Here is an 11,128-nt window from a genome sequence, read left to right as displayed (position 1 = left end):
TTTTTATTATATATATATATATATATATATATATATATATATATATATATATATATATATATATGAAAAGGAGGGACTAGTCGAAATGATTTTTTTGTGGTAAAAAGTATTATGCCACAAATGCTGTCGACTGATCTTAACTTGATCTTAATATTGAACCCGGTCAGTCACGCGCAGCCTCGTTTTCATTGTCGTCAAAAATGAAATATAGCGCTACTCTGAAAAAAGTTTTTTTGGAACCATATTTCTATATAATTTCAGAACTTTGACTATGTTGGTCAATTTCGACCGAGACTCCAGTTCGCTAGAGAGCACTACAAACTAAAACGTACATTCCCCTAGCAAGTTTTTCAAAACGAAGAAGGGACCCGCACGCATGCGCACTTGCGAAGCGAAACGGCGCTTGGCCCGTACAAGCTATACAATTAATTATTTGACAAAAACCCCGAGTTTGAGTTTCATTTTATTAATGTAACTTAAAAACAAAGTCATTGATTTAAAAAATAAAAATAAAAAAATACAAGCGATAGTCGTTTTGGATTAAGGCGTTTGTTCCGGCAGGACAGTAAATTAACACGGTAATGTATTGCAGTAGTGAAATTGCCAACGAGTCACTAGAATAGTGGAACCAAGAGCGACTAGAGTTATAGAGAACAGATAACCTGGAGATCAGCCAGTCCTAAGTCTACTTCCGAGACTTGGAGTGATAACGTGGCACAAATCTCGCCAAGATGGAGTTTGGTGCGATTCTTGCACTATCAGTATTAATAGGTGCGCTGGTTATTCTAGTTGCAGTGGCTGTTAGCAGACAGAAAGGTGAATTATCTGAGCAGAATGAACAGAAAAAAGACACAGATGCACCAGGTAAGTTCCTCCGGGTTTTTGCATGCATAAGTTTACTTTTGGATAGGACTTCTTATAAATTGAGATCACAGTTCTTTCTCAGTTTTGAAGGTACTGTCGGGTATAGCCCAGGATGTTTTAAGGGCATGTATTTTATGGTATTTCTTCATAAACTGTTGGACAACGTTACAGTGGAGGAAAATGCAGCGAAAGCGCCTTCAAAAAAGCAGAAGCAACTACAGCGCCCCCGTAAGGAAAGACCGCAGCAGCACACATTCACGCACCAACTACTGTCTTCTGTTCTAAAGGTGATTGTGATGAAAACTCACATTTGAGGTAGGACTGTGTGTAATTTATGTTGTTGGACAAAAAGTCCACGTGTCGTCAAGTAATGTTTACCACAGACCTTATTTTACACACAAGTTCAAAACCCCCATTATAAAAACCCATAGGAAAATCCCGAGGGACCCATGGCGAATTCTCTTCCGGGTTTTTGGACTACAAGCTGAACAGCTCTATTGATATAGTCAACATATGACGTCATTTCCTACCAAAGCATGCCAAAGGGAACCAGTATTATTAAAATGATGTACTTATTATTTGATTTCAGCTTTTTTTCGAGTGCCTGTCAAATTAAAAGTCCTCCATATTATTACTTAGTTTTTCTCTGTGCCCTGTTTCCCTCCTCCAGAGTCACAGTGGCAATGTGACCTGCCTGGACTTTAGTAGCAACGGCAAATACCTTGCATCTTGCGCAGATGACCGTACCATCAGGATCTGGAGCACCAAAGACTTCCTGGAGCGAGATCACAAGTCCTTGCGGGCAAACGTAGAGTTTGACCATGCCACATTCGTCCGGTTCAGTCCTGACTCTCGGTACATTTACCTGCATTAAAGGAATAGTCACCCCAAAAAATGTATATTCTCTCATCATTTACTCACCCTCATGCCATCCCAGATGTGTATGACTTTCTTTCTTCTACAGAACACAAACAAAGATTTTTAGAAGAATATTTCAGCTCTGTAGGTCCATAGAATGCAAGTGAATGGTGCCCAGACCTTTGAAGCTCCAAAAATCGCATGAAGGCAGCATAAAAGTAACCCATAAGACTCCAGTGGTTAAATCTCTATCTTCAGAAGCGATATGTTAGGTGTGGGTGAGAAACAGAGCAATGTTTAAATCCTTTCTTATTGTAAATCTTCACTTTAAGTAAAAAGGTAAAAGTAAAAAAGGATTGAAATATTGATCTGTTTCTCACCTAAAGTGATTGGATTGCTTTAGAAGACATGTAGTATATGAAACCACGGAGTTGTATGGATTACTTTTTTGCTGCCTTTATGTGATTTGTGGAGCTTCAAAGGTCTGGTCACCATTCACTTGCATTGTATGGACCTACAGAGCTGAAATATTCTTTGTTTGTATTCAGTAAAAGAAAGTCATTCACATCTGGGATGGCATGAAAGTGAGTAAATGATGAGAGAATTTTCATTTTTGGGTGAACTATCCCTTTAAATGCACAATAACTAATTTTATCGTATACATCTACTGTAGTTTTCTGTTACTGTTTCAGTCTGTTATGGCTGATTGGTTCATTTTTATCCCTAGAGCCTTCATAACTTGGTTGTCCAATGGAGAGACCATTCGCATCTATAAGATGATTAAAAAGGAGGATGGGACATTCAATTTTAAAGCTGCTCCAGAAGATTTTCCACAGAAGCACAAGGGGATTGTTATTAACATTGGAATTGCAGAGACAGGTTAGTGGACTCCAGTAAATGCATCTGAACTGTACTAAATTTTATATTACATCTTTACCTAATCTAAGTAGGTTCCATGTTTTTCATAGGAATATGCTGTGCACAATCAATGGACTTAATTATTAACCTTGCAGACTCATTCTGCTCATATTTTCAGGCAAATTTATTATGTCTGCCTCTGTTGACACCACCATTGTGATCTGGGATCTGAAAGGAGAGGTTTTAGCTACTATCAACACTAATCAGATGACCAACTCGCATGTTGCTATATCACCATGTGGCAGGTCAGTTCATGTAGCGATCTGTGCAGGTCCTCTTGAGTATATCTTAAAGGGGTAGTTCACCCAAAAATGAAAACTCTTGTCATTTACTCACCCTCATGCCATCCCAGATGTGTATGACTTTCTTTCTTCTGCAGAACACAAACAGTGATTTTTAGAATATCTCAGCGCAGTAGGTCCATACAATGCAAGTGAATGGTGACCAAAATTTTTATGCATCAAAAAGCACATAAAGGTAATCCATAAGACTCCAGTGGTTTTTAACCCATGTCTTCTGAAGTGATCCAACTTATTGAAGTCATAAGTGTACATACATAAGTTTAACCACTCCAGAGATTTCATATTAGCAAACTATAGTTTTGGCAAGTTGTTTAGGACATCTACTTTGTGCATGACACAAGTAATTTTTCCAACAGTTGTTTACAGACAGATTGTTTCACTTTTAATTGAGTATATCACAATTCCAGTGGGTCAGAAGTTTACATACACTTAAGTTAACTGCCTTTAAGCAGCTTGGAAAATTCCAGAAAATGATGTCAAGTCTTTAGGCAGTTAGCCAATTAGCTTCTGATAGGAGATGTACTGAACTGGAGGTGTACCTGAGGATGTATTTTAAGGCCAACCTTCAAACTCAGTGCCTCTTTGCTTGACATCATGGGAAAATCAAAAGAAATCATCCAAGATCTCAGAAAAAAAAAAAAAATTGTTGACCTCCACAAGACTGGTTCATCCTTGGGAGCAATTTCCAAACGCCTGAAGGTACCATGTTTATCTGTACAAACAATAGGTATAAACAGGCAGGTATAAACACCATGGGACCATGCAGCCATCATACCGCTCAGGAAGGAGACGCATTCTGTCTCCTAGAGATGAATGTAGTTTGGTGCGAAAAGTGCAAATCAATCCCAGAACAACAGCAAATGACCTTGTGAAGATGCTGGTGGAAACAGGAAGACAAGTATCTATATCCACAGTAAAACGAGTCCTATATTGACACTGGAGAAATGTCCTCTGGTCTGATGAAACAAAAATTTAACTGTTTGGCCATAATGACCATTGTTACGTCTGGAGGAAAAAGAGTGAGGCTTGCCAGCCGAAGAACATCATCCCAACCGTGAAGCATGGGGGTGGCAGCATCATGTTGTGGGGGTGCTTTGCTGCAGGAGGGACTGGTGCACTTCACAAAATAGATGGCAACACGAGGAAGGAAAATTATGTGGATATATTGAAGCAACATCTCAATTCATCAGCCAGGAAGTTAAAGCTCAGTCGCAAATGGATCTTCCAAATGGACAATGACCCCAAGCATACCTCCAGTGTTGTGGCAAAATGGCATAAGGACAACAAAGTCAAGGTATTAGAGTGGCCATCACAAAGCCCTGACCTCAATCCGATAGAAAATTTGTGGGCAGAACTGAAAAGCGTGTGTGAGCAAGGAGGCCTACAAACCTGACTTAGTTACACCAGTTCTGTCTGGAGGAATGGGCCAAAATTCCAGCAACTTATTATGAGACGCTTGTGGAAGGCTACCCAAAACATTTGACCCAAGTTAAACAATTTAAAGGCAATGCTACCAAATACTAACAAAGTGTATGTAAACTTCTGACCCACTGGGAATGTGATGCAAGAAATAAGAGCTGAAATAAATCATTCTCTCTACTGTTATTCTGACATTTCACATTCTAAAAATAAAATAGTGATCCTAACTGACCTAAGACAGGGAATGTTTTCTGCGATTAAATGTCAGGGATTGTGAAAAACTGAGTTTAAATGTATTTGGCTAAGGTGTATGTAAACTTCTGACTTCAACTGTAACTGGACTGTTATGCTGCCTTTATGTGTTTTTTGGAGCTTCAAAGTTTTGGTTACCACCATTTTAATTGTCTGGACCTACAGAGCTTAGATATTCTTCTAAAAATCTTTGTTTGTGTTCTGCAGAAGATAGAAAGCCATACATATCTGAGATGGCATGAGCACATGATGAGAGAATTGTCATTTTTGGCTGAATAATTCCTTTTAAGAGCAAGCATTTTTTTAACATTAAGCTTGAATGATGGTACATTTAACTTTCTCTTTAGGTTTGTTGCTTCCTGTGGCTTTACCCCTGATGTGAAGGTGTGGGAGGTTTGCTTTGGGAAAAGTGGGGAGTTCAAAGAGGTTGCCCGTGCGTTTGATCTTAAGGGACACTCAGCTGGCGTTTACTCCTTTGATTTCTCCAATGACTCCCGCAGGCAAGATCTTCTTTTCTGTTTACCATAGAGATTAATATAACTTAAGCCCAGTTAATACTGTGTTAGTAAAGTCCTTATTAATTGGCACATAGACAATTGCTAACATGCAGTGGCAGCTGGTGATTTTCAAGGGTGCAGAAGCACAAATTTCTGTTTTTGTTGTATGCAATATTTGCAATATTGCAAATATAACTTCTCAAACTGTGAAATACGTTCAGTTGACTAATTAAAAGTAATGCATGTGGAATTCAAAAGCATATAGTTTATTGTTCTTAAAGGGATAGTTCACCCAAAAATGAAAATTCTCTCATCATTTACTTACCCTCATGCCACCCCAGATGTGTATGACTTTCTTCAGCAGAACACAAACAAACATTTAGAGGAATATCTCAGCTCTGTAAAATTCAAAGTACCAATAGGCAAAATATATGATTACGAAAGCTGAAATAAATGTTTTACATCAGTTTGTAAATAACGTGTATTTTCGAGGCCGCTGAACACTCTGGGCTCTGCAGCGGTGCTTTAAAATTTCACACTTTGTCAGTCATGTACATCACCATTTCAGTTATTGGCCGCTTGTCGCAAAGTCCCACCCGTTTGAGAGCTCGACTAGTCATCATGTAGAAGAGCTGGGCTTCCAGGCAGGACAAAAATGTCCAATTAGCAATCAGATGCTTTTTGCAATGCAAATGAAGTGCTCATGAAGCTCCCATAGGCTTTCAGAGAAGCATGGCATCCGGGTGGGTCCAAAAATTACGTGTTTAGAGCCTCTTGTGTAATGAACATTAATCTTTTGTGCCACTGAACTGAATGGTATCTGCCATAGAATCCCATTAAAACATGGTTTAGTAGCACTCTATAATGGCTATCTATCTTCTATGGATGTAGAAAAAAGTAGACTGCATAACTGTGATGCTTGTATTTACTAAAATATTGAAATTAACAAGAGTTATAGGTAATTTATATAGATCATTTGTACATTAAACTCTTCATTGCAACATACGTAATCAAATTTAAGAGGAAGCCATGCAGTCTTAAAGAGATCATTAAATAATGTTATAAATATTAACTAGTCTTGTGCCAGAATAGTGCCAAAATTAGAGTTTGTGATGTACTTGATAGGTTTTTAACAAATGCATACCACTCCTCTTTCTCTACAGAATGGTGACCGTGTCCAAAGACGGCACCTGGAAGCTGTGGAACACCGATGTGGAGTACAAGAAACAGCAGGATCCATACTTGCTCCGGACTGTCCCATGTCAGGTGTCAGAGGGGAGCCGCATAGCCCTGTCTCCTGACGGTCGTGTAGTAGCCATATCGAACGGTTGTGATATAGCAATGTACAATGCCAACACCGGTGAATTAGAGAAAGAGTTCCACAGTGTTCACAGCGAAGAGATAACCGATCTTAAGTTTGACATAAACAACCGTTTCCTAGTGAGTAGTGGGGACCGTGCCATCCGGGTCTTTCATAATGTGATCGGTTACCGTGCTGCCATCCAGGACATGCAAATCATGCTGAAAAAAGCCTCAAATGAAGGAATGAGACAGAGACTCCTGCAGCAGATTGTGGACGCTCAGACAGCTCTGGACACTGTGTTTAATGCACCAAAGAACTGAAGTTTGCTTTGTGAACAACTCTCACTGCCGCTGTTGACTGGGACACCAGTCTGTTCTTGGTTTTCAAAATTAAGTGGCTTTGGCATGCTGATTTTAACGAATAAATCCAAGTGTTAGTCATTGGCTTTTTTGTTCACCTTTCACTAAATGTTATTTGTGGTCATCTGTTTGTGGCATCTTTAAAGGTGAAGTGTGTAATTTCTGTAATCTCTAGCACAGTTGTTCTCAATCCTGTTCCTGGAGGGGGGGGGCCCCCCCCCAACACTGCACATTTGGTATATCTCCCTTTTCTGACACACCCAATTCAGGTCTTGGAGTCTCCACAAACAAGCTGATGAGTTGAACCAGGTGTGTTTGATTAGGGAGATATCCAAAATATGTAGTGTGGGGGGTGGGGGGCGGCGGCTCCAGGAACAGGGTTGAGAACCACTGCGTCTAGCATAACTATACAAAATTGCTAAAGTAATGATTGTTTCTACTGGCTTCCATTGGTTAGGGAAAGAGAGAGCCCCACCCTAATCTCACACCACTGGTTGAGCCAATGTTGTTATGTTGGGCTGGATGGTATTCTGAAACAAACAGAGCAATGTTTCAATAGTGTCACCTCTGTCTTTCAGAGAATGGGCAAAACGCAGAGGTCCAGTTGTGGTTAGATTAACATGAATACATGGATGAAGATGAGATACAATAGCATTTTATAGGTCTGTTAGTCTGATTTTGCAAAAGTTGGATTGGTACAATTTCTGTCGAACTAAAGCCTTAACATTAAAAATAAAAAATACATTATTGTTTTATTTAGTCCAGCTAAAAGTATGTTTACATGCACTTCAAAAGTGTCTACACTTTTCATGGAATTCAACTTATGAATGGCTTACTTATAGGCTAGCTGTCTCTGCAAATTAATCTGTGATAGTAGAAGGTATTTTAATATAAAAAAATGTTTACGTGTATCACCATTAAGGAACAATGACTCCAGTGGTTAAATCCATATCTTCAGAAGCAATATGATAAGTGTGGGTGAGAAACAAATCAATATTTACTATAAATTCCTTTTTCACTATAAATTCTCCTCCCTGCCCAGTAGGTGGTGATATAGACAAAGAATGTGAATCGCCAAAAGCAAGAAGAAGAATGTTAAAGTAAAAGTGGAGGTTGATAGTAAAAAAGGACTTAAATGTTAATCTGTTTCTCACCCACACCTATCACATAGCTTCTGGAGATATGGATTTAACCACTGGAGTCATATTCATTTCTTTTATGCTGCCTTTATGTGCTCTTTGAGCTTCAAAATATTGGTACCCATTCACTTGCATTGTATGGACCTACAGAGCTGAATATATTCTTCTAAAATCTTCATTTGTGTTCAGCAGAAGAAAGAAAGTCATTCACATCTGGGATGTCATGAGAGTGAGTAAATGATGAGAAAATGTTCCGAACTATTCCTTTAAGCACAATAGCTACAACAGTCATTTTAAGCTTTGAAGACTTTTATTTTGAAATAAATTAACTTCTTAAGAGTTTATATTACACTCTACATATTTTGTAAGCAAATAAGTCATAGACTGGATTTATATGACTTTAGGGCTCAATCATCTTAATTTAAACTTTAAAGATAACACAGTATACAAAGATTATAGCCACCTGTGCCCTCAGTAAGTAGGTGGGATCTGTTGTGAAGCACTGGAAAGTGGAGTCATGAGTTCTCGCGAGATTTGCGCACTCATACGGCAAGACCGACACGATTCTAGTAGGAGTACGGATAAAATTGAGAAATGTCTGGTCGCTCGGTCCGCGCTGAGACACGAAGCCGCGCTAAAGATGACATTAAGAAAGTGATGGCCGTCATCGAGAGAGTGCGGAGATGGTGAGTTTGACGTGCACCATCACGCCACTTTGAAAAAGTAAAATGTTTTTCAAAAGAGAAACTTCAGTCGGAAAGGAGAAGGAGGGGTTTCGTAAGAGGATGTCGTTTGATTGACAGAGAACACAGCCAATGACGAAGCACTCATCGGACATGTGGCAAAAAGAGGCGGGACTAGAGAGGACTTTTAAAAGCTAACATTAATCTGCTAAAGGACTTGTGTTCAGTGACTGCCAATAACATTAAATAACTGATATTATTGTTCTTTTTTAATAATTATTATTAGTTTATAAAATCTGTTATATATTTAATAATCCAAACACATTCAATCAGGATTTAGCCCTGCAAAAACTAAGCACTTTTATGATTGAAATAAAAAGGGATATTGGATTGGGTTCAGCTCATCAACAAATGGACTTTGTGTAATGCCATTTGTCCTAAAAAAAAAAAAAAAACAGTTCCTGCAAGAGTCCTTAAACTTTCTCCACGTAGAAACGCCATAATGTTTGTTTGCTCAAGTCATTTTTATGGTAAGCCTGTTACATAGTTAATGTATTTCATTCTTTTAGGGAGAAGAAATGGGTCACCGTTGGGGACACATCATTAAGAATATTTAAATGGGTTCCTGTGGTCGACACAAAGGAGGTATGTCATATCTGTGAAATTCAACAAATAGAGTATTTGCATACTAGCAAATGACCTGCAGCAGTTTTCTATAAATACACATCCTGTGGTTTCCATCATGTCAACCTGACTGAACAGAATGCAAGCACAAAAATATGTCACTGTCTAATCAGACACATAAATCAACATAACATATTTAAGGTTTGCGAATGTTTTTTCCAAACCCTTTTTAGTGTATTTATAATAAAACCTGATGTCTTTTAGAAGGACAAGAGCAGAGTGTCTATGGGCGGAGAGATGCAATGTAAAAATTTCCCCACAGAAGAGGCGTCTGATAACAGTTGCTCTGTACTACTAGACTTTCAAGGTAAAAAAAGTAATGCATGTGGAATTCAAAAGCATATATGTTTATTGTTCTTAAAGGGATAGTTCACCCAAAAATGAAAATTCTCTCATCATTTACTCACCCTCATGCCATCCCAGATGTGTATGACTTTTTCTTTTGCTGAATACAAACAAACATTTAGAAGAATATCTCAGCTCTGTAGGTCCATACAATGCAAGTGAATGGTGGCCAGAACTTTGAAGGTCGAAAAAGCATATAAAGGCAGCATAAAAGTAATCCATACGACTCCAGTGGTTAAGTCCATGTCTTCAGAAGCGTTATGAGAGGTGTGGGTGAGAAACAGATCAATATTTAAGTACCTTTTTACTATAAATATCCACTTTTACTTTCACATCTTCTTTTGTTTTTGGCTATTTGCATTCTTTGTGCATATTGCCAGCTACTGGGCAAGGAGGAGAATTTATAGTAAAAAAGGACTTTAAAAAAGGACTCCGGAAGATACAGATTTAACCACTAGAGTCTTATGGATTACTTTTATGCTGCCTTTATATGCTTTTTGGACCTTCAAAGTTCTAGCCACCATTCACTTGTGTTGTACGGACCTACAGAGCTGAGATATTCTTCTAAAAATCTTTGTTTGTGTTCAGCAGAAGACAGAAAGTCATACACATCTGGGATGGCATGAGGGTGAGTAAATGATGAGAGAATTTTCAAGGAATAATTCCAAAAGTGAAAATTCTGCAATCATTTATTTAGCATTGTGTCATTCCAAACCTGAATTATTTTCATTCTTCTATGGAACATGAAAGAAGATGTTTTGAAGAATGTCCTGGGTGCTTGTGTCCATACAACAAAAGCATACAGTATAGCGGCCAGGCACTGTCAAGTTAAAAAAAGGCCCATAAAAATCAAATAAAAGTAGACATATCTCTCAAATCGCATTTGCACATGTGCACTTTCAAAATGGCTGCATGAAGACACCTTGCAGAAGATTCTACATCACTGATGCTCCTCAGACAAAGCTGTGGCTCAGAAAAATAGAGCACACATTATATAGACTACTTTGAGGATGCTTTTTACCTTATTGTAGCTTGACAGCCTCTGGTCTCTATATGATTTCATCCTATGGAAAAGAACAGCATGAACATTCTTCAAAACATGAAAGTGCAGGTTTGGAATGACATGAGTAAATGATGGCAGAATTTTATTTTCTGGGTGAACTATTCCTCTAAATGCTGTAAAATTCTTCTCATGGTTGCCCCCTACCTTTATAGATGACAACAGCAACCAGAGTTCTCTGTCAGACTCATACCAGCTTAAAATAGCTGCAGACAGCAGCAATAACTCAAGTCCACAGCCCAGTGAACCAGTCAGCCCTGCACCCCAGACTCTAGACTACCGCACGGATGATCCACAGCCGCCCACCCTCGGTCAGGAAAGCATGGAGGGTGAGGCTCATACCTTGCATTTATTCCGTGAGTTTAATGTTAATCTCAGAGATGACAGATTCATCATAATTAGATTATATACTCATTTTCATAGGTATATCAATAATTACAATATA

At 38.6% G+C, this 11,128-nt stretch overlaps 2 protein-coding genes across 9 annotated transcripts in view; both read left to right on the top strand.

Annotated features, from left to right (window-relative positions):
- The first annotated feature begins 350 nt into the window (after positions 1–350).
- Positions 351–7,543, top strand: LOC127433357 (transducin beta-like protein 2). 6 transcript variants are annotated; one of them, XM_051685176.1, is made up of 7 exons: positions 351–864; positions 1,036–1,151; positions 1,535–1,719; positions 2,450–2,601; positions 2,759–2,885; positions 4,961–5,113; positions 6,274–7,543. In XM_051685176.1, exons 1-7 carry the CDS (start codon positions 732–734, stop codon positions 6,731–6,733), a joined length of 1,326 nt encoding a protein of 441 aa, XP_051541136.1. In that variant the 5' UTR covers positions 351–731; the 3' UTR covers positions 6,734–7,543. The 6 variants fall into 6 exon arrangements, with proteins under 6 accessions (XP_051541136.1, XP_051541137.1, XP_051541139.1 ...); XM_051685177.1 differs by having other exon boundaries at positions 936–1,151; XM_051685178.1 differs by having other exon boundaries at positions 763–864; positions 947–1,151.
- Positions 7,544–8,429: 886 nt separating this feature from the next.
- Positions 8,430–11,128, top strand: part of LOC127433359 (B-cell CLL/lymphoma 7 protein family member B-A) — a 9,397-nt gene continuing 6,698 nt past the window's right edge. The window contains exons 1-4 of one of the 3 annotated variants that reach the window (XM_051685182.1): positions 8,430–8,597; positions 9,164–9,239; positions 9,486–9,585; positions 10,839–11,039. In XM_051685182.1, coding sequence (XP_051541142.1) covers positions 8,506–8,597; positions 9,164–9,239; positions 9,486–9,585; positions 10,839–11,039 — 469 coding nt within the window. In that variant the 5' untranslated portion in view covers positions 8,430–8,505. Of the gene's footprint in view, positions 8,598–9,163; positions 9,240–9,482; positions 9,586–10,838; positions 11,040–11,128 lie in introns of all 3 variants that reach the window. The other 2 variants (XM_051685183.1, XM_051685181.1) reach the window with 2 other exon arrangements.

The sequence above is a fragment of the Myxocyprinus asiaticus genome, chromosome 43 (genome assembly GCF_019703515.2).
Source record: "Myxocyprinus asiaticus isolate MX2 ecotype Aquarium Trade chromosome 43, UBuf_Myxa_2, whole genome shotgun sequence".
NCBI classification, from domain to species: Eukaryota; Metazoa; Chordata; class Actinopteri; order Cypriniformes; family Catostomidae; genus Myxocyprinus; species Myxocyprinus asiaticus.
Note: the sequence above shows the minus strand (reverse complement) of the source record. Positions and strands in the feature narration are given on the sequence as shown.

Bases quoted from the DNA above. Each gene is read 5' to 3' on its own strand.
- LOC127433357 (XM_051685175.1), top strand. From the start codon at position 732: ATGGAGTTTGGTGCGATTCTTGCACTATCAGTATTAATAGGTGCGCTG. The intron at 2,602-2,758 runs GTTAGTGGACTC...TCATATTTTCAG, and splicing joins CATTGGAATTGCAGAGACAG to GCAAATTTATTATGTCTGCC. The intron at 2,886-4,960 runs GTCAGTTCATGT...CTTTCTCTTTAG, and splicing joins GCTATATCACCATGTGGCAG to GTTTGTTGCTTCCTGTGGCT.